The sequence below is a fragment of the Rhopalosiphum maidis genome, chromosome 3, assembly GCF_003676215.2.
Source record: "Rhopalosiphum maidis isolate BTI-1 chromosome 3, ASM367621v3, whole genome shotgun sequence".
In the NCBI taxonomy this organism is placed as follows: domain Eukaryota; kingdom Metazoa; phylum Arthropoda; class Insecta; order Hemiptera; family Aphididae; genus Rhopalosiphum; species Rhopalosiphum maidis.
The window spans coordinates 5,354,485-5,378,270 of NC_040879.1; the positions used below are offsets into that span (position 1 = coordinate 5,354,485).

The 23,786-nt window shown below is 28.6% G+C and overlaps 1 protein-coding gene and 2 non-coding genes across 3 annotated transcripts; 1 reads left to right on the plus strand and 2 right to left on the minus strand.

The window, feature by feature from the left end:
- Positions 1-474: 474 nt before the first annotated feature.
- Positions 475-546, plus strand: Trnae-uuc. Its single transcript has one exon. It is a non-coding gene; the product is annotated as a tRNA-Glu (tRNA).
- Positions 547-4,116: 3,570 nt separating this feature from the next.
- Positions 4,117-4,188, minus strand: Trnae-uuc. The gene has a single exon. It is a non-coding gene; the product is annotated as a tRNA-Glu (tRNA).
- A 4,890-nt stretch (positions 4,189-9,078) lies between these two features.
- LOC113560109 lies at positions 9,079-23,394 on the minus strand. The gene is made up of 7 exons (XM_026965882.1): positions 23,352-23,394; positions 17,941-18,147; positions 15,502-15,659; positions 15,175-15,388; positions 11,030-11,236; positions 9,592-9,749; positions 9,079-9,387 (listed from the first exon to the last, which is right to left on the minus strand). The coding sequence occupies exons 1-7, from the start codon at positions 23,392-23,394 to the stop codon at positions 9,079-9,081; spliced, it is 1,296 nt and encodes a 431-aa protein (XP_026821683.1).
- Positions 23,395-23,786: the final 392 nt, after the last annotated feature.

Sequence of the window (23,786 nt, forward strand, 5' to 3'; positions counted from 1 at the left end):
AGAATAAGGTGATAAGATTTATATTCCTCTTTAATTCGATATGTTTTTGGATGAATGCAACACGAACAAGATTTATACAAGGTAGTTTAAAAGTTTGTAAACTGTATTTTTTCTTCTTCTTCAGTTAACATTGTTGAATTTTGATTTTTGGAGATTAATATGAAATATAAAATGTATATTTGAGAATAATTTTTAAAAACCTCTCTTGTTCCTTACAAATACAATTCCCAGCCCTAATTATAATATAATAATATAATTATTATATAATTTATAATGCCCACCCCTCTAATAATTATTCTGGATCCGCACCTGGTCAAGGTATTGAAATAAATTGATATATCCTAAAGGATTATAGTAGTTCTAAGAATCTCTCTAAGAATCAATGAAACCAACTAAATCTAATTTTTATTACAAATAACCACTCTCAAAATGTTCAGTTGTATTAGGCTTTTGGCAACCAACTCTTCACACTACTCCGGTATGGTCTAGTGGCTAGGATACCTGGCTTTCACCCAGGAGGCTCGGGTTCGATTCCCGGTACCGGAAAAAAAATTTGCAAATTTTTTTTACCATAATAAAAACTTATAAAAAAGAATGATCAAGGTATGATAATTTATGATTGTTACTGCTGTTGTTGAAAAATAATGTATATAATTATTTAAATTAAATTGTTAAGTACAATGGTCACAGGTGGGTGTTTAAATACATAACAAAAGTATAATGTGCCAAGTAACAAATTTAATGTTTATTAAAGATATTAAAAAGTCATAAATGTTTCGATGAGTATCCGGTTACTAGTAGAATTTTTTATAACTCATATTGGAGTGACTTATGATAAACTCGTAAATGTTGAATCAGTTCCACCTTGCATTTATTACCATTTTGGTGTTAAATGTAATATTAAAAGGTATTTAGATAAAGACTTTTCTGATAAAATAATTAAATTAGTTGTAGGGGTGGGTGGTTTACCTTTGGCTAAAAGCTCTGGAAGTATATTTTGGCCTTTATCTGACACGGATGATTTGTTAAGTATGGAACAAAAGATAAAACTGATTAAAACTTCAGAAAACAAGTTGTATGCATTACTCTTTACAAGGAAAAATTAATGTTTACTTATATTATTACATTTTGTTGCAGGTATATGAGCTATCCGGAATTGGTGGCAAATCACTTCAAAATATGATCTACAAAATCATGAAACGGGTATTTGAAGATGGCATATTAATACAATACACATATTAAAGATCCCCATAAGGGGGGGGGGAGGACGACCCGTGGTACTGGAGCCCGGACTTTCGAGAGGCCCGGCGTCCGTGCCGGGACAATAATAATTACTTCAAAATATATTAGAAAAATATTTTAAATACTTAAATTATTTTCAAGATTCAAGTATAAATTATTTTAAGATTTTTTTAATTAACTCGAAAATCATATGCGAAATCTATAGCTTATTATCATATTCTAAATATTATATCACACCACTATTAATAACTTGAAAACAATTGATCGCCTATGAAAATTTTCCTTCTCTTTCCGTAACTAGTAACCAAAGTTGGTTAATTTATAAATGTATATACGTGGTATTTTTGTTCGTAATAATTTAGTTGTGTCATATTAATTGAATAATATTTTTCTAGATATAAATGTTAGTTTATATTTATGTATTATATCGTTATGTTATATTATTATCGTATATTTATTTTGTGTAAACATGCAGTTCTACACATAGACATATTAAATATTAAAACATTTATTAATATGTCTATGACTCTTCATTGTCCCTCAAAAACAGTGGTTAAGTCTACGGTGTTCATAATAACTAATGTATAAATAAATATGATACAAACAAAATTTATAAGCCGAAATACAAGCAATATTTATATTTATACAATAACTGATAATTGGTTTCATTTTAGTTTTTATTATAACCGCGTATCGTATAGGCACGTCATACGTTCTTAAAATCGTAAATATTATAATGTCTTCAACTCAAGATACCTATAAATTTGTTAATATTTTATTTTTTAATTATACCTACTCCTATAATTTATACTTAAAACTAATATTTAAGGTTAAAGGTACATTCATGTCGAAAAATATATTGTTATTTAAGAGAGAACCGGATTTAGTTGTGTACCCGGGCCAAAAATATGTGGGAGGCCTGTTATGGATTAAGAAATAAAGAGAATTTTTCATAATTAGCCATCAACAGAGCAATATTTGGTAATAATAACTATGAATTATTATTTTAAAGTTATAAGATTAATAAAATAATAATTATAATATATACTGTGTTTATAAAAGACACTAAAAGTATTTGAGTTAATATTAAATTATTTGAAGAAAAATTTTTTTTTTTATTATTTAATGTAAGGATTTTTAAATATTTACATATGTTCAAAACTCTGTAACTTTGAAATACTTTAATTTGCCAATGATAAATGATACAAGAAAAATAAAATTGTTAACATTATTTTGCATGTAGACGCGTATATCCATACGTGTGTACGGTGGTTTTATACGTTGTCCAAATCGAATATAATACGTGCAGACCAGGTACGGCCCGACAAAATAACCACAATATAATATTTTAATAATAATGGACTGTATTCTGATAGCACATTTATAAAATAATAATAATAATACAAATATTCTTTACCGGGTCGACCCACTCTAATGTAATATAATATAATAATGTTTAATACTAATACTAATTTAGTGATTTAATAACATAATAAATACATGTAAAACAAATATAGAATTGAGTCTGACCTGATCAGCGACAGGAAGGTACACCCGAATCGTATCAAAGCCGGATCACCGTTGAGCCATATTGTCATACCATGAACTATATTATAATAATATTAGTTTTATAACGCGGTAAATTACACCCGACGTGTAATAATAGAATAACCGAACCGGCGAATAAGAATATCGAACCATTCGAAACAAATAATATAAAATATCCGCCGAACCGCGTTGACGCACTATATAATTATAATTGTATGGTACACACCGTGTGTAGGTACTGTGTAAAAAATACGAACAGCGAATAATAATATTAATGTACTATGTTCACCGCGTACACGAATAATGATATAATAATTAAATGGCGTCGGGACGGCAACGACAGCGACGCATCGATGCTACGGACGATCGGTCCTGTGCGTTGTCATCATATTGCTCAGGCGGCCGGTGGAAGCACCATCAGTTCATCAGTCATCGATGTTATTGATATCAAACATACTCCCGCCCTTGAAAGACTGGAAACTTTCAAAATCAGCCTCAGGTCGACATATTATAATAAAGATACCTACTCGATTTGTATACAAAGTAGAATTGAACGACATACGTATATATACATAAAAAATTAATAATAATAAAATATAAACATAATCAATTTAAAAAAGAAAATATTTATTAAAAAAAACGATAGGACAGTGTAAAATGGGAGCCCCTTTAAGGTCTTGAATCAACTGGAAGTCGGACAAGTTTCACCACCGGTCTCTTCGGAACGCCTTCAACCGTTTTAACTGTCACAACGCGCACAATGTTGTCTTGACGTGGATGAACAGCAACGACTCTGCCGAGTTGCCATGACATGACCGGTGGTAGCGGTGAATTGGTGGTTATTCTGATATTGAAAGATATTTATAGGAAATTATAAAACATGTATGCACTGGATATTCCAATTTGTATATTTATTTGAATTCTAAATCATATTTCTCAATATTTCAACCATATTTCTGTGATGTTTTTACAAAATATCTATTGTATATTGAGAATTATATATTTGAAAAATATTTTATTAAATATTTTTAGGAGATACAACTTTTTGGTTCATAAGACGTCTATCATATGATATCATAAAGATATTAAAAAATTATGTACAATGAAGCCTCAAATATTCAATATGAAAACAAATATGTGATAAATATATCTTTGCTATATGGGTAGGCAATAATTTAGTTCCGTCATTTGGACCGCACAACTGCACAAGGTATTGCATTTATTGTTGTAATTCCAAAATTTTCATCAATTTTTAAATAGCTACTAATAATACAGTTTGAAAATTAGAATTTTTGATGTGAATCGAAAAAAATTTACAAAAAATAATTCCGGTACCGGGAATCGAACCCGAGCCTCCTGGGTGAAAGCCAGGTATCCTAGCCACTAGACCATACCGGAGTTGTGTTGAAACGATGTGGACAAAAGCCTAATAGGTACAACTGAACATTTTGAAAGTAGTAATTTATAATAAAAATTAGGTTTGGTTGGTTTTATTGACTCTTAGAGAGATCAAAAATAAAAATTCACAGAACTCATCAAAATAATTCGAATAAAACCGGCATTCATTAATAGTTCAGTGATAGCCGAAAAAAGGGGGTCCAGCTCGGAAAAATTCCCACCTAGCTGAATTTTGGTACACACCTTTATGACATCGTTGTAAACAACGTGTGAAAAGTCGCCATCTGTATCGTGTACGCGTCAAAGGTTATTCGTGGTCAAAGGTCACGAAATTGATCTTTTTTTGAATATCTCGCTATTTATGAGTCGTACAATAAAAAGTTCAAGATATAAATTATTGAGGAAGTAATTATCTACAAAAAGGTTTTATTACATTTTCACGTAAAAGTGACAGTTTTTGCGTTATAAGGCCACCAAAATGTACACTTATAATAAAATATAAATTTTTTGCTAAAAACAAGTAGCCATTGCGTTAATATTTCGCTTTATACTGGTTGTACAAAAAAAAATGTTCATACAAAAATTGTAGAGGACAAAATTATCTACAAGATGGTTATGTATGGTTATCCAATCGCAAAGCTGTTAAATACTGATTTTCGCGGTAATCCAATTTTGTTTTATAAAAATAATATTTTTAAGCCGACATCTTTCCCTAGCGCCGAAACAAATATTGTTTTTGAATAATTAAGAACTTGTTCTAATACTTAAAATTGTTCTACAAATGAAAAAATTGCGTAATTTTAAGTGGCACTCTTAAACAAATAAAAAAACGCCCAAAATCAATTTTTTTAATATTTGTAGTAGGTAAGATATAAATTAGAAAAAAAATCAAAATCTATTTTAGTCTTTTATATTATTCAAGGATACTCATGGCTTATATTAATAGTATTTATGATCGTAAAAATATTTATACTCTGACCGTAATACATGTACAAGTAAGACAACGAAATACGACGTGATAGGGATTGCGAACGATACTACTGTTTTCGTGAAATTTGACCTAGACGGCTGTAACTCTGTATCACTATTCCCTAGGGTGTATAGATAATGGTTTTTTTTTAAATAAACACACAAATAAAATTTTTAAATATATTAGTTTAGGCCGCCTAAAATTATATGTTTCGGACCACTGTGCGTTGCCCCGTGAATATATCGTGTCATTTGTTCGTTCTATGCTATGTTAAATTGGAATTTAACCTTGGGTCCGATAGATGCGGCGACCAGTTTTTTCTCCGTCTTTTTGTCGAGGGGTGCATTGTAAAGAGAAGACGACTTTTCAGTTATTGTCGGAATCGGGAATATACAACCGGTTTTACGGTACCGGGCACGTTTTAAGTAATTTATAGTATATATGCGGTGAACACAATGATTACCGGAATGAAAAAAAAATTATCCGTAGGGGAAAAACTCAAAAAAAAAAAAACACAGAGATCACTATTGTGTAACGACTATGGAGATAATAATAATAATAATAATATCTATAATCCCCAAGTGAAGATGCATTGGATAGCGAGGTAGTACAGATTAATTATTTAAGTAATAAGTAATAGTACCTGCGCACTAGGAAAATATTCAATCATAATTCATATTATTATATTATGAGACGACAAAATAGATTCCCACGAAACACAGTTATTACGTTTCTTGTTTTATTATTATGATAAAATTATTATACCTATTATATGTTTAGGTGTTACATTACATCCGTTTATTTAAAAATAGAAAATTGTTTTTATTTGTACACAGATCTACAGTTTTATATATTGTAATTTATATTTATTGGATCTTATATATTTGTATTAATATTAGGACCCAGATGTTGAAGACTTTTGTATATTTTTTTTGAATCACCATAGACTATATGCTTTTTTAGCTTAAAATGTGTTTCAATAAAGTACGAATATATACAAATAACTAATTTTATTTAATATTTATTTGAAATTTTTTTCGATTTTAGGTCATTTTTGTGAATATTGATGTCATTCATTAAATTTTCATGGTATTTTTATTATTTTTAACCAATTTAGTGAAATTGAAATAAAAATATAACCCATCAAAATTGTCAGGTATAAAATAGCCTGAATTACCTGTAATTTAATTTTACCTGTACCTATTAAAAATTACATAAGACAATTATTTTTTTAATTAATACTAGTTTTAATGCAGTTTCATTTAAAGCAAATCACGGATGTAGCAATATAAATTGTAATTATTAATTTAAAAATCAAGAAAAATTATAAGCTAACAAACCGTTTTTGCTTTAAATTGTTTTTGTTGAATTCAAATTTAATACCTTCTATTATAAATATCCATTTATAAGCTACTGTAGTACAGTGGACTAGTATCAACTTGACTACCTATTATATTATTACATTAATTTATTATTATTTTTTTAATTTAGTCAATTTTAAATGTTAAAGTATTTTTTGATGTATCACCTTGGGTATGTTAATCTATATATGTAGGTATTGAGATTAGTTTAATACTTATTTCTATTTAGTATAATGTGTATTGGCAGTAGGAAACTGAAATAAACATATAGATCTATAGGTAAGTTTGTAGTTATGTATATGTTACATTCAAAGTCCGGAATTGTACATTTCGCAATTTGTACAGCGATTATTGTACACATCTTGAATTGTATAATGTAACTAAAATCTAGCTAGTTTGTACAGCAACATTATAAAATTCTCAATGTGTACAAAAATCACTGTAAAAATTGCGAAATGTACAATGCCGGACTTTGTATGTAACATATATATTATATATATATATATATATATATATATTTTAGTGGCGGTTTTACCGAGGAGGCAAGGGATGCAGTGCTTCCCTTGAAAATAAGAGAAAATACATGATTAATATTATTTAAATTATGAAATATTGTTTGTTAACATTTTTAAATACATATGCTATTATTAAAGGGAAATAAATAAAAAATATATACAAATTATGTATTGAAGAGAGGACTAAGGGTGTACACTGTACCGTGCACGTTCTGGCCCATATCGGTAATATCGTGGTGCCCGTAGATAAGAGAGTAGAAATAGAAACACTAGAAACTGCCCGATGCCCGTACGTAACAGTAATAGTACTATACTAATAAGTAATAATTATACATATACCGATATACTACTGCCGCCCCACCATACGTCCCGTGATGACAGCAACTTCCCTCCCACTTTCTTGGGAGGCAATCGTCGCCGCCGTTATCGATACGTTACATGTGTACACATACAGACGCACATAATATATGCGAATAGCGCATGTGCGATTCTCTGTGGAGACTGTACATAACCGTAGCCTCCGTTGACAAACGTCACAGCCGCAGCGCCTCAGCGGCTGACTGATGATCATTTTTTGGGAACAAATAGAGTTTAGACATTCGGCATGTACACCTAATTAATCTTTAGATCATATTGTTAATCCCTACTTTATGTCTTTATTGCATGTTGTCATAAATAAGTTATTATTAATATCAATGTAATAACAGATAATATATTTATATTTTATTGTTTAACTGTTGCCTCTTCAAAAACGTAATGCCAGAACCGTCACTGTAATTTTTTATGCGTTGTCGCTGTGCTACGAGTGAGCAATCGTCCACGCGAGTGGTCCTTCTTCTTGCACCAATATTATAAATGAAATTACTATTTTGTCCAGCTCTTTACAAAAAGATATGATTTCGAATATTTTTACCTATTACATTTTATGCAACGTTGCTGTATTGAATTATTATTGATCATAAAATAGTAATAAATTATTATTTTAGAGGAAAAAAATAAAATTGATTCTTTATTTAAATTAATTTTTAGTTATAAAATTGTACTATCCTAACACATCACAATTGGTGATATATTTGTTGACAAATTTTGCTTGCGATGATAGTGTGTGGATTTTTATTAAGTCGGTAGAAAAACAATACAAAAATACTATTAGAGTTAAAAATTAAAATTTATTGTTAATAAATTAAAGAAATTAAGTCATTGTGAAAATTTTTATAATTTTTTAATTATAATCATTAATAAATGTTACAAAAAATTGTATCATTCCTTACCTTATATGTTTTAAAAAAATAAGCAACTATAAACTCATAGCAAGTCATTTTTAATAGCTCATCGTATCCTTTTCCTTATAGTTTGTTTAAACTTGTTGTACTAATTATTAGTGAAAATACAACCTTATTCATTTTTGCTATAGTTTTAGTAAACTATCAGTTTAACCTTAAATCGTAGAATATAATTAAAGTATTCAGAAGATAATTAACCTCTATTTATCTTGTGTAATTTTTATTTTTAATGCTTTGTTTTTATATGAATTATTTTATATTTAGTGTAAGGTTAATAATAATACTGAAGCATCATAGCTTCCATTTAAAAATACTTTTCAATAGAGAAAGACAATTGAAAAAACATATTGGTATTGTAATCTAATAGGCAAGTTTACTAAAACTATACGTTTTTTTCATTTCGGTTGACTGCATAATACTTAAGAAGACTAATATTTTTGAACTTTTTTTGCTGTAAAGTTAGAATAGTATTTATTTATTTAAGTAATATATTTTACCACATAGATGAATATTATGTAAGTATTACAGATTGTCGTTAAATTATAAATATCATAGTGACCAATTATTTTACAAATCTATATAGAACGTCACAAAAAAAAAAAAAATGATTACTAAAAGTGTGTTTGAATAGGTAATTAAATTATAATAAAATATTGAATAATAATTTCTATTACACAAAAATTCTTAAAGGTACATACAAAATTATAATTATATATGACAATGTATTATAGATTTTTGAAAGTATATATTATATATTTTTTCTAATATTTAGGACGATGACCCAATACCATGGAAAAATAATCAAAAAAATCTAATGGGGCTATTGTTGTAGTTGTTGTAGTAGTTGTTATTATACGTCTTTTGGGCTGAAGTTCTCCCATTACAAATACATACTGAGATCCTTTGGGCCAATTTTGTTGCGATGGAGGGTCGTACTTCAGATCTTTATCTGACAGCAAATTCGATAGACCGTCGCACAGTGATGATTCATAATAGTGTGCTATACTCTTGCTAAGTGCCATCCGGATTACCACGACCCCATAGTTGACGTAATCATCAGCCGCGAACACCTGTGGAGCATACAGAAATAGAGAAAAAGAAATAAATAAACCTTAACTAACAACATAAAATATAAATTTAAATAAGTACTCTAAAACCCACCGCTATCCACAATCATCAAAGTCATAGCGTTACAAAATTTTAGATTTGGATACGAGTGATACTGGTATTCTTTTTTTATGATTAAATAATTAACGTAATTACAGAATACTCACGGCACACCTGTAGAATTGCTTGTCGGTTTTACTTATATGTTTGTTAGATGCGTTTGCTGTGTATTCGTATAGCGACATATACTGAAAGCCTTTCTCAAATTCATCCTTATCGTGTGAATCATCTTTTGTCAAGCACTCAAAAATGTAATGGTTCATATCTGATAGAGCAACAGAACAATACATGAGTAAAAGATATATTTATGCTTGATAACCCTTTTTGTTGACACAAATAATTTTACCACCGTTTCCGTGACAGATATTGTAATATTATAGACTAATAGGAAGTTAAGAGGACAACTGACCCATACATGACAAGTAATTTTAAAATCATTCGTTTTTAATTATATTTTATTACATAGGAACATTATAATTCTGACCAAGTCAGACACAAACACTTGAAACAGAATCACGACCATTTACATACAATATATATATAAATATAAAACGAGTGTTCTTTGTGTTTGTCAATTATTATATTATATTATTATACATAAATATATAATATTCGAAAACTGTTACGATTAACGGATTACATCAATACAACTTGTAGTGACATTATATGTTAATATAACTGTGAGCATGTAATAGTACATTACAGTATAATATACAAGAAATATAATTAAATTTGCAAATTTTAATGAACAGCTTTATGGATCCGCGGGTGAAATGCATCAAACACTATCTCCCCTCGTTGCTATTGTACTACCTATAGCAATAATGATTCGTTATGCTTACTATTTGTGTTCTTGCAATAGGCGGGTTCGATGACCAATATTCACCAATCATTAAGTAAATGTCGATATTTCTTAATGAATGTTTATAAAGAATACAAGTTTAATCAATACGTCAATATTCATCGATCGCAGACTTCATAGTAAAATATATATTTTATAAACACTAATCATATTTTCCAAAAATATTTTTTTAATTTCTATATAATTTTTATTTTAATTACCAAGGATGATGTGTGTACAGAACTGTGTATTTGAGTAAAAAATTTATATGCGTATTAAAAAAAAAAACTATTAATAAAAATACAATTTTAGCTTTAAAATAATACTTATTGAATAACATTTTGGATTTTTAGTATTCGCAAATTATTTTAATTATTACAATTTATAACGAGGAAAGAATGGGCAGACTTGTTGCTACCGCCGATACCGCGACAAATAGAACATTATATTTTACAAAGTAGGTATTTAAATACATATAACTCTACATGCGAGGGATGAACCCATATTCGACAGGTTATTTTCAAACCGTTAGTTTTTAATTATATTTTATTATATAGATATGTCATTGTACTGGCAAAGTCTAATGAACACTTAAAACAGAATCACGGTTATTTAGAAACAATTTAATAAAACTAATAAGTATCTATCTCCCCTCGTCGCTATACTATAGCGTTTATAGCAATGATGATATTCATTATACGTACTACTCATGTTCTTGCAATAGGTAGGCTCGATGTTTCGTTGCTCGCGACGTTCGAGCCACAAATGAAACAATGGCGTATCGCTCAATGACCGGTCGTGTTCTATGTAGGCGCATCCGTACATCGGCGGTCCATTATCTACAAAAGCTACCTCGTAGTTTTCCTTGTATACCATTGGAGGACAAAGTCGGCCAGCGCGTCTATCCTTATCTGCAACATACGGGAAGACAAATATTACATTACCATATAAGCGAATTATACTGCGTGTAAACTATATTGTTATAGTTTATTTCAACCTATAATCCTATATCATCCAGTGCCGTATTTACCAGGATAGGGGGGATATGGAGAATAAATCTCCCCTTGGTATTTTTTTTTTTAACTAATATATATATATAATATTTTACCTATCATCGTTAGTAAATAATAGTAGGTGGTAATATTTGACAAAAAAAAAAATTATTTTTACAACACAAATTTATATAATCATATTAATATACTTATATTAAGTCTATGCAGTAATACATAAATAATTATCTAGTCAAAATATTAGTACAATATTATAATAATATTATATCCTTAGAAATAGGTATAAGCTGATAAAGAGACTGTCTTCACTCAGAATTGTTGTTCTTCGTATACAATGATTTACCATTTAATTCAAATTTAACTACCATACTGTCCATACTCAATAATAATGATATACAAATGACTCATATTTTACATCAAAGCATGAATATATCCTGATTGCGTCCTGTTTTTATTTTTTACCATTTTCTTAGCTCGGCTGTGTCCACGCTTTATCAACAAATTATATTAAATAACCGAGTGCGTTCTTAGTCTACAGCATACAAATAGGTACCTATTTTATAGACACCGCTCATATATATCTAGATTTTGAAAATATTATACCAAGACTAGATTTTGTCAAAAGAATGGCATTTAAATACCAGCCATAAAGATAGGTACTTTAAATTTAAAATATAAATATTAAAAAAAATTAGTACGGTAACCCAAACTTAAAAGTGTAAGTCAAAATAAAAAGTTATAACATAAATTAATAAATTAGAATCAAAAATAATTTTGGGATGTAAGTCAGTTCAATTCTCAATGGCACACTTTGGGTAACTCTAAATGAAATGGAATGTATTTAGGCTGGTAAGCGGTCACTTATATGGTCCATTGTTTAAATTTCATAACGCGGACACTTTGTACGGTCAGGTAAAATTTTAGATCGCAGAACGCGGACACTTTGTATACTATTATATATATATATATATAATACATATAAATGTATACAGTAATATACCTAAGTGTTTTGTTTATATGATGTAAGTTATTAAAATGTAAAAATTAAATATAAAAAAGTAAATTTATTAAAAACGTTATAAAATATAATATATTATACTATTAGTCAAAATAATTAGTTTAAATTAATTAAAAACGTATACAATATAAACATATGTCAAAAAAGAGAAATAACGTTAAAACCAACATAAATAATAAATGGAATTTTAAAATTTTAAATTATTTCTTTGTTTTGTTTCTGGTTACATAAAGTTAATAGCTTATTATTTTCACCAGAATTAGATTTTTGCTTCTTATGTAGCCTATTGACACATTCGTCCAATTGTAATGCCCGCAAAACTGTCCTAAAACTCGGAGAACGTATAAGATACTTAGATTTACCAAATAATATTTAAACTTAATAACAATTTTAATAAAAATTATACATAATAGTACAAAGTGTCCTCGTTCTGCAATATACTATTTTACCCGACCGTACAAAGTGTCCAGGTTCGCAATATTGATGCTCAACCGTATAAAGTGACCTAGAACCATTTTGGGCTACCTATGTCAAAAGTATGACTTTTTTTGGAACGGACTCGGGTAACACCCAAAAGCGTTTTCTCCTATTTTATTTTACTCAAAGTAAATGATAATTTATACACAACACACTTAATAATTATTTAGATAAAAAACGGATATTTAAAAATGTTTAACAGAAAATCTTGTAGACCTTCACTTAAAAATAATTATCTAGTGCAGCGAATACTCTATGTATGGCAGTATGTTATATTATTATACTAACTTTATTATTATTATTGTCATAATATTAAATTGAACGAACTAAAGTTATGAAATACTAAATAAATTATTACAAATGATAACGATCTCTGTGCTAATAATTATATATTAATTAAAAGAAAATTAATCAAAATAAAGTAAACACGGTAATGTTAATAAATAAAAACAATAAAAAATAATAAAATTATTATATAGCAAAATAAAATAATAATCGTAATTGTGAACGAAGACGTAAGCTAAATAATATCTATACTGACCTCTTTGAATGAATTTATTCAAAGCTTCGTAATGACTAAAGGCTCTCGCCCAGTAGGACGTGATGATAAGTAGAAGTATTATTCTTATTATAGATTCCATCTTCTTGTGCAATAATGTAACCAACGAGTAAAAAATAAAATTAATTTAAACGGACGAAATACAGTTAAAACGATCGTGACTAACGTCTGTGACGGATGAGAAGAACGCAGCAGAATACAAAGCAAATGATGAAGTACTAAACGAATGCTACTCTGGTAGTTAACTGATGGCTGCGTATCGTTTTCATAAGCCACTGCAGAGGTACTCCTGGTGGTGAGTCCTAAATACAGGCTGTGCATCAATGACATTATCGTATTAGTGTATTATATAGACATTAATAATACCTAAATACCTGTGGCAGTCCTGTGCACGAACGAGGGACGCTATACGTCGAACAATTTACCCCACCGATACGCGTACGACAGGTATAAGGAACAAAATAATAAAATAACATAAAAAAGTCGTTTTTTACAATATATATATTTATAAAATTATTATTAGTAATAGATTTAGATTTTAGCGGTATACTTAGTCAATAACATATTTTATTATTTTTCCATATGAATTATTTTATTTTATTTATGTGTACAAAATATTATAATGACTTGCATTAGATAATTGAATATTTCCATCATGAATCCCCGTACTATTGTTTCTCATACCCTGTTTGTAATCAATTAAAAACATTTCGATAGCAGTCAATTATGTATCTTAGTTTGTGATAAATACCGTCATATATATTTTTATATCTCCGTATCCCTTAATTAATATCACCAAAACTTTAAACACTTATAACTCATTATCTATTTTTTTGAATTTTGATGTTATCGAAATACTACAAAAAATATTCTGCTTCAGAATATGAAATTACAAATAAATTTTGTTATACAAAAAAGTAAATAAATAAAAAAATATAACGATAGAAAAATATTAAATATTGTTGATTTATTTTGACTGGAAATTATATAAAATATCTTTTACAACAATTTATTTTGAAATAATAAATGTTGTTCGATATAAATAAAGAATACAATACAATACAATACAATACATACATTCCATTTGTTAAGCTATTAATATTAGTAATAAGTATGATAACTAATTTATCGTTGTGACAATAAATTTCAATTCCTAGTAAACAATATAATATTTTAAAAATAGGCATTTCTTTTTATACCAATAATGCTTAAACAACAACTACCGGGCACCGCCCCATTGAGCAGTTTTTAAAATCAGACAGTAACAACGCATGCCCAACTTCCGCTTTCTAAAAGGACGCCGTTGATCACGATCCGTAATTTGGACCCAGCAGCTAGCCCATAACCATTTTAAAATCTATGATTTGGTAAATATTTAATCCTGCCGCCATAACGTTCCTGGTGGCGACATAACGAGACCACCATACGCAAGTCATTTTATAAAAAGAATATAATTAATTTAACATTAATATTTTAAAAATAATTATTATTATACTTATATATATATATATTTAATATATTAATCGTTTTATTTAATTAATCGTCTTAAATCTAAAAATTTTATTTATCATATTATTATCTAATATTAAATATTATATGATATACAATAATGTTTATATTATCATTATACTTTAAAAACTACTTTCATCAGCAGTTGTATTAGTTAATAATATTTTTTTATCTAGGGAAGTTCACCCGATATCATTAATAAAAATTGATAATATGATAAGGATGGCTTTTCTGTAGTTGTTGTAGTAGTTGTTGTAGTTGTAGTTGTAGTTATACGTCTTTTGGGCTGGATATCTCCCATTATAAATACATACATAGCTCCTTCGGGCCAATCTTGTTGCATTGGAGGGTTGTATATTAGATTTTTATCCGCCAGAAGATTCGATAAACCTTCGCACTGTCTTGGATTAAAATGCTCTGCTCTTCCCCTGCCAAGTGCCATCCGAATTACCACAACCCCATAGTTTTCGTATTCATCAGCGACGTATACCTATGGGCCGCACAGAAAAAGGTAGAAATAGAGGAAAACAATTAATGAACCGTAACTAATAATATCATATATAAACAATATAAGTAAATACAAGGTACACAGTATATACTCACGGCACATCTGTAGAATAATGTGTTAGCTATTTCGAGGTGTTCACCGTATGCGTTTGGTGTGTATTCATACAGCGACATATACTGAAAGCCTTTCTCAATCTCTTCAATGTCGATAGGTTCCTCTCTTGATAAACACTCGAAAATGTAGTGATTCATATCTGTAAAACAAATACAAGAGTATAAAGATTATTGTTGCGTAGAAGCCATTTTTATTGACACAAGTAATGTTTAGTGCTATATTGTGATGAACACGTTTGCGTGCATGTAAATCACATGTAAGTAATAAGTATTACTTATTATCAGAGTGATTCTATACTTGGGGAGAATTATATTATACTAGGCAATTTATAAGGGAGCAACAATACTATATAATAACGTATAACTTTTGTCTTTTACAGCATTAGTACGAAGATGTAGAAATACTAGAAATTAATAATGATATTGTTCATAAAACCTTAATCGACTTAGACGTGAATACGGAGCCTGTATCTCTCCTGAGGGCTACGTTTTTTTTTATAAATTTAGTAGATATACCTATCTATATGTATAAACATTGCTATACAGATTTTAGGAGTCCTTATATTTTGATTTATTACTGCTATGATTAAATTATCTTTAGTAATCAAAATATAATATAATATAATAATCGGCCTATGATCTATGTAAACGAAAATATTAACCTCCAGTCAACAAGATCTACGCACGTAAACGTTAATTAAAGAAAAAAGTTAGTTACCTATATAAGAAATTATACAGTGATAGATTAAAATATTATACAGTAGCGCCGTAGTAATCCGAACGTCTTTGAGTGTTTATCGCCACAGTGTTATACTTATGTAGACCAATAACTGAGTATAAGTATGTTTATAATTTAAAACAATAAATTTTAAAAAAAAGTGTACCTAATAAATTATTATATTTCTTGTACACATATAGTTTATACGAAAATTCATAAAAAAATTTTAAGTTTTATTACAAGACATTTTTGTAACAAAGTCATAGATGATTCAAACGACCGGTCGCAACCCCTTCCCCAATTCCCTTCGGCTTATCGCAATGCTAGGGTATATGTGTATAATATTTATATTTTAGTTTAAATCATATGTCCTACAAAGTTGGTGAATGTTGGCAAAATTAAAAAATATGGACACTTACATCATGATTTTAGTTAATTTTGACATACACAATACAGGTTTGGTTAATAATATACAATATATTTAATTTAATCAATAAATTATTATTATTAAATACAATTATATGCATTATTTATTTAAATTACTTTTATTTTATTTTACAAAATGTTGTAAATCTCTTAGTACATCATTAAATCAGCAATTATTACACACTAAAAACTAATTTTTGGTGTATAAAAAAATGTTTAGTTATTGTGTAAATGTAAAGCAATCGTAGACAATGTATAATTGCAATTAATGACAACAGCAGTCCTCATATATGATAAAATATTATAAAATGTTATAAAAGGTGTTAAGTAAAGTAATAAAATATTTTGTCAAAATTATTAACTTTCAAAATAACTAATATATTAAAGGTAGTATTCCTACAACTGCATATTATTGTATTGAAATTCCGTGGTCCCAATGTTATATTATTTATATTAAAATTAAATTAAATTAACGTTACCAATATATCATTAAGTAAATGTCGATAATTCTTAGTGAATGTTTAAAAAGAATTCAAGTTTAATCAATACGTCAACATTCACCAATCACGGATTTCACAGTAAAATTTATATTTTATAAACACTAATTATATTCTCGGAAGATATATTTTTAATTTCTATATAATTTGTATTTTATCTACTTAGTATAATGAAACTGTGTATTTGAATAAAAAATTGGTTTGCTTATACAAAAAAAAAACCTATTAATAAACCTTTAAAATAAAACTTTTTGAATGTATTTTGAATTATTATTTACATTATTTTTATTATAATGTATTATAAGGAAACAATGAGCAAACTTATTGCTACTGCTGTTACCGTGACAAGTAGAACGTTAAATTATTATATAATATTAAAATACATATAACTCTACGTACGAGGGAGGAAATTAAGAGGACAACCAACCCATACATTTTAATTATATTTTATTACATAGAGATGTTATAACATAACTGATCTTGATTACTGACCAAGTCGGACGAACACTTGAAACAGAATCACGGGTATTTACATAAATATATAAATGTAAAATTTGTATTCTGTGTATGTGTTTTAATTACTAAAATAATAACTTGTGGTGACATTTAAAGTTACTAGAATTGTGAGCATGTAGTGCATTATAGTATATACAAAAAATACAATTAAATTTCCAAAATTTTTAGGGAGAACTTTCCTAGGACCACGGGCGTAGTGCATTTAACACTATCTCCCCTCATCGCTATACTATATAGCAATAATGATTCGTTATAGGTACGTACTACTCATGTTTTTGCAATATGCGGGTTCGATACTTGCTTCCTCGCGACGTTCAAGCCATAGATGAAGCAATGGCACAACGCTCAATTGCCAGTCGTGATCCAAGTAGGCGCATCCGTACATCGGTGGTCCATTATCTACAAAAGCTACCTCGTATTTTTCCTTGTATCCCATTGGAGGACAATATCGGCCACCGCGTCTCTGCTTGACTGCAACACACGAAAAGACAAATATACATTTCCATATAAACGAATTATACTGTTTGTACACTGTTGTTATTGTTTATTTCACAGCGTGCATAAACTTATTGTCATATATACCTATTTGTTGCTTAAGTTGACTAGCTGAAACAATGTCATAATCTATATAATCTGATTATATAGCTATAGGTTTCGAAAATTATAGCATAGTTATATAGTTACATATAGTTTGTAGCGTTTGTAGCCCCATATATAGTTATCGCTTTATAGCGAACCAAATTAAAAATCCGTCTTATACACAGTGGTCTAATGATCAAAAATTGAAAATGCGTATTTGGTATATTTCGTCAATTTTAGAAGTAGATTCATATTTCGGTGAAATATTATGCGTATTTAACAGTTTCTAAAAAATTGTTTTATTTTTATGTTAACCTATGTGTTTTAAATAATATTGAATAAAGAATTTAATATTATTCAACGTAATTTTTTAGTAATTTTTTTAATAAATTTAGTTTTAATACGATGTCAAAATGACAACTACTTTTCCCCCATATTTCGAAGATTACCTATACATTTATTTGTCTATATTTTATATTTGATTTTATGCATAGTATTAACTATAAATTTTTTTTTAATTTTTAATAATTCATATCATATTTATCAAAACTGTGATTAGGGTTACCGAACATCGATCCTGTCAATAATTCTGTACTTACAGTTTACTAAATACGTATGTCACAGTATCATTTAGTGCAGGCATTTTATATTATATTTATTTAATACACACTTGCACGCTAATCATGACCACTGCTAGTACTTGGATGCACGTATTTCTATCTGTAGTAAACGATTTTCGAGTGACTTCCTTACGTTATTGCCCACCATCATGATTCATGACTGTCGAAGCCCACCACAAGTTACTACTTCATCAATTAAAAATATAATTTCTTGTAAATGTTACATTATAATAAATAATTCATCGCTTGTCAATAATTTTACTAAGCGACTATTTATCATAGACATTTGAACTATAAAACATGGATAGATAAATATAGGTAATATAATATTGTAAGTTAGATAGGCTTAATTACTTTTTTAATCAACATTCATTTTTAATTTGTGTGTATTTATCAGCATACGACGTTGGAAGTAATTGCCGTATACGTTATTTTCTTTTTCAGTAACCATCTATAAATTACATGCGCAGCGCTCTTAACAAAACGTGTTTACTCCCCAATCCTATACCACCGATTATCGATGATTGCTTTGTAATATATATATACAGTAACAACGCCCACATACATTTAAGTAAATTCAGTCCTGCGTGTTTTTTTATGTTGAACCATATAAAAATAATTGTTAAGACTCGTTCGATGTTGCTACCTGTTGGATAACAGTGATGATTATAAATGAATGACCTACTTTAGTTCGAAAAATCTGACACGAAAGAATGCGAGTAACGACCTTCATTGTGTAGGGGGATGTCTGGCGACTAAAAAACTACCTATAAGGTTTTAATGTATCACAGTACAAACAGTTCCCAACCTTTCATATTTTGTTACGAAAACGCACAGATTTACTTTGTGTTGGTTAGGTAGGTAATCCGCAAACAAAAAAAAAAAAACAAGTACGCCATAATACAATATAGTATAATATAATATAATATTAATAATCATATTTATTGTATGCAATTTTATCATTTTATTTTGATATAGTACAATATGTATTGAATAATCAATATTGTTTGGTTAAATATAAAGATAATTTTTAAATTTATTTTTGAAGTTAAACTTCTTTACGCAGGGTAGTGAGGAAAAAAAAAGCGAACGGGTGGCCGTACGAACGCAAACACGGACATGTCGTTGTGCGCAGCCGCGGATTGTCGTAGCTGTATTTTGTAAACATGCGTTGTGTCATTAAGCGACAGTATTTTTGGTTGGGTTATTAAACAAAGAATACTCAACAATAATATTAATGAGATAAATATTTAGATAAAAACGGAATGATCGTCCGAGATGATTTCATACGGTCGTCGGGGCGGCGGTGCGAAGCGTATCAGTACGTCATATACATAATATCACATAATAATAATAATATTACGTATTATAATTTCTTTTCTTTCTTTATTATCCTCATTACCCCATTCTATCCATGCCTTACTTTCTTTTTCACTCACTCAGTGAGTACCGTTCAAAAGAAGTTTAACTTCCCGCGCGCGTACTGATAACACACACACGAGTTTTTTTATTTTTCATTTATTATTATTTTACGAACATTGACCCATAAAAGTATTTTTCAACCTATGTTCCATAATTTGGGAAAGGCTTATATAGGTAACGTATATTATAAGCTATATAATTATACATAATAACTTATTGTACCGGGAATCATACAATTTAATCTGACCACCTTAATACACACACGTACACACAAACTTACGATTACACACGTGCGTGTGTATATATAATAAATACCTATTATTAATAAAAATAGGCAATAGATTATTTACGACCTTGAGACTTCATGCCCGCCACATAATCCTAGCCCCTTTCTCCGACGTTAAAACTCCCTACGGTCTATTTTTCGACGAATCACCACGATCACAAACCATTCACTCTCTCTCACGTACGTACGCCTTTTCTCATACACAGAAACCATAACATTTCCATAGAAGCGCACAATAATAGTTTGATAATTATTTATTATTATCATCGTGATGGATAGGAGCGAAGCAAGCTCATTGTTAGTAATTAGTATTACACTATTAGCCCTCCCACCTTTCTGGTTATACATAATTTATATTATAAACAAAATATTTCGTACGATTTTTGTCTTTATGCAGTAACAGATAAATAATTGACTAGTAAAAATATTAATTTATATATACATAGCCGATAAAGAGACCGTCTCCACTCAGAAACGTTTTTCCTCGAATACAATGATTAACCATCAAATTTAAATTTAACATCCTTACTCAATAATAATAAATCATTATTACAATCGTTAATCATTATTAATGATTTATACATTTTACTCATACTATATTACATCAAAGCCTTTTCTCATATTTGTCTTTACTCATTAACATATGATATTATGTACAACAATAAATGATATACTACAAATATTGATAATGATACTATACAGTACACACATTAAGAATTATTTAGATACAAAAACAATATTTAAAAATTGTATATATAAAATTATATTTAAAAGTAATTACCTAGTCCAGCTTATACTCTTTGTATGCCTGTACATTATATTATTATACTATAACATTATTATTACCATAATATATTAAACGAACTAAAATTATGAAATACTAAATGAATAATTACAAACGATATTGATTTCAGTAATTATAAATGAAAACATAAATCAAATATTATTTAATAAATAGTATTTATATACTGACTTTGTCGACCCCGTATTTCCAAACGATTGTTCTTTGTTGCTGCTGTCCAGGAGGATGTTATGATAAGTAAAATGGAAATTCGTATTATCGATTCCATCGTATTGCGGAGCTATTCAGAAAATGAACTGATACAAACAGTAAGTTAAAAAAAAATAGTGAATTTATGCGGACGGAATAAAGTCAAAAAAAAAAAATCGTAGCCTAGTCTGTGACGGGCGAAAAGAACGTAGTAGTGCACAAAGCGAAGAGTGATGTATAAAATGAATAGTACGGTTATCTAGCTAACTGATGTCGAACCACGGTCTGCATTCCATCTTAAAAGTATCGGCGACAGTGGTCGTTGGGTGGATCAAACACCGGCTGTACGTCGACAGCATGACCTACCTACGAATGAGGGACGGTATACGTCGAAAAATGAACGCCACCGTTACGCCTTACGCGCATGGCAAGTGTAGACTATAGAGAACATTATAAAATAATATAAAAAGGTTATTTTTTTACCTGTGACATATTGATAAAATCTTGATTATTTATTATAGTAGATTCCTTAATCTTATATAGGTGGTATCATTAGCGTATTTTATTATTATTTTTATTTAATTAATACTAAGTACGAGGACAAAGATATCATAATAGACTTATTTTAGATACTTGAGTATTTCCATAAAAAAAATCCCCGTTTCTCGTACCTTTCATGTACCTTTTTTGTAATCCGCTGAAAACGTTTCGATATCGAAGTCAATTGTATCTTAGGCAGTTCTTAGTTCATGATAGATAAGGTCAAATATATTGGCATTGGTGAAGCGTGTGATCTACCGGGTCCGCCGTGATCTACTAATTAATACTCAATAGGTAACGTATAATATGCCTTTTGTAACTTAATACACAGTGATAAGGTCTTTGGGTGTTTGGTTTATGCTGGAAAAATGGTGATGTATTAGAACGCAAATTTTTTATTGTTGAACGAAGAGATAAAAATACATTAATTTTAATCATACAAAGAGAAGTTTTGCTGGCGACTACCATAGTGTCTGATGAATGGAAATATACTCCAGTCTAAATGATATTGGCTATAATCATTTAACTGTCAATTATTCTAAAAATTTTGTGAATCCTGTAAATGGGGCTAATACACAAACAATAAAATGTTTATGGTCAATATTAAAATTCAAAATATTAAGAAAAATGCATGGGACTAATGAAAATCTATTATCATGCTCAATAATGAATCGGAATAATTTATTTATACATTTTTTGGAAGATATAAAATAAGTTTATTATGTTTTAATATTGTAACAAATATCATATTTAAGCATAATTTATATATTTTGACTAATACTAATTGTATCATTTGTTTTGTAAACACAAAAAACTTTTATGTATTAAATATAGTATAATATTTTTTTAATTTAATTACATAATATTACATATTATTTTTATTTAACTAATTATCTACTGTTTTCTCAGTAGATCACACGCTTTACCAATGCCAATATATTTTTATCTAATAATAATGTATTATGTTTATATACTTACAAGCTACAAGTTACAAGTTACATCAATAACTTCGTAATATATTAATACATAACTTTCCACGTGTAGTAAAAAAAAAAACGAAGTAACAAAAATTATTATTAATATATTATTGTTACCTATAGTGTTACAATTCGATGAATGATTCAAACAATTTTTTATAAACACTAATACATTCCTACTGACTTGAGCCCTACACTGTCTACACTTATTAGTATAAACGAATATTTATGTCTTATGACGTTGAACATTATACAAATACCTTGAACAATTGTCAATAAAGTGTTCATCGATATGCTGGACATCTTTATCGTATTATTTTACTCTAGAACTTTTAAATAATATTTGTTATTACCAGACGCCCAAAACATTATATGTTTATAAATTATAAACGGGTATTATATAATTTCTAATTAAACACAGCCATCATAAAAAAATATATGCATTTTTCTCCGTACAAAAGATAGTATTTCCGTCAGATTAAAAACTTTACATAAATGGGTGTAATGTTACTTAACTTGGCATTCACTGTGACACTGTAGGTACATACCATCATGATTCATCAATAATAATTGATTTCAGACTCGTATAACTAGAGCTAATAAAAAAAAAATTAATATAGGACCCTACATATTTAGCACATGGAATCATACATCGTATTAATAATATTATTAAAAATACTAGAATATACCCATTA

Excerpts from the sequence above, each read along its gene's own strand:
- LOC113560109 (XM_026965882.1), bottom strand. The coding sequence starts at position 23,394 with ATGTCCAGCATATCGATGAACACTTTATTGACAATTGTTCAAG. Across the intron at positions 15,389-15,501 it reads CATTATTCTACAGATGTGCC|GTATACGTCGCTGATGAATA; the intron begins GTGAGTATATAC and ends TGCGGCCCATAG. Across the intron at positions 9,388-9,591 it reads AGCAATTCTACAGGTGTGCC|GTGTTCGCGGCTGATGATTA; the intron begins GTGAGTATTCTG and ends TATGCTCCACAG.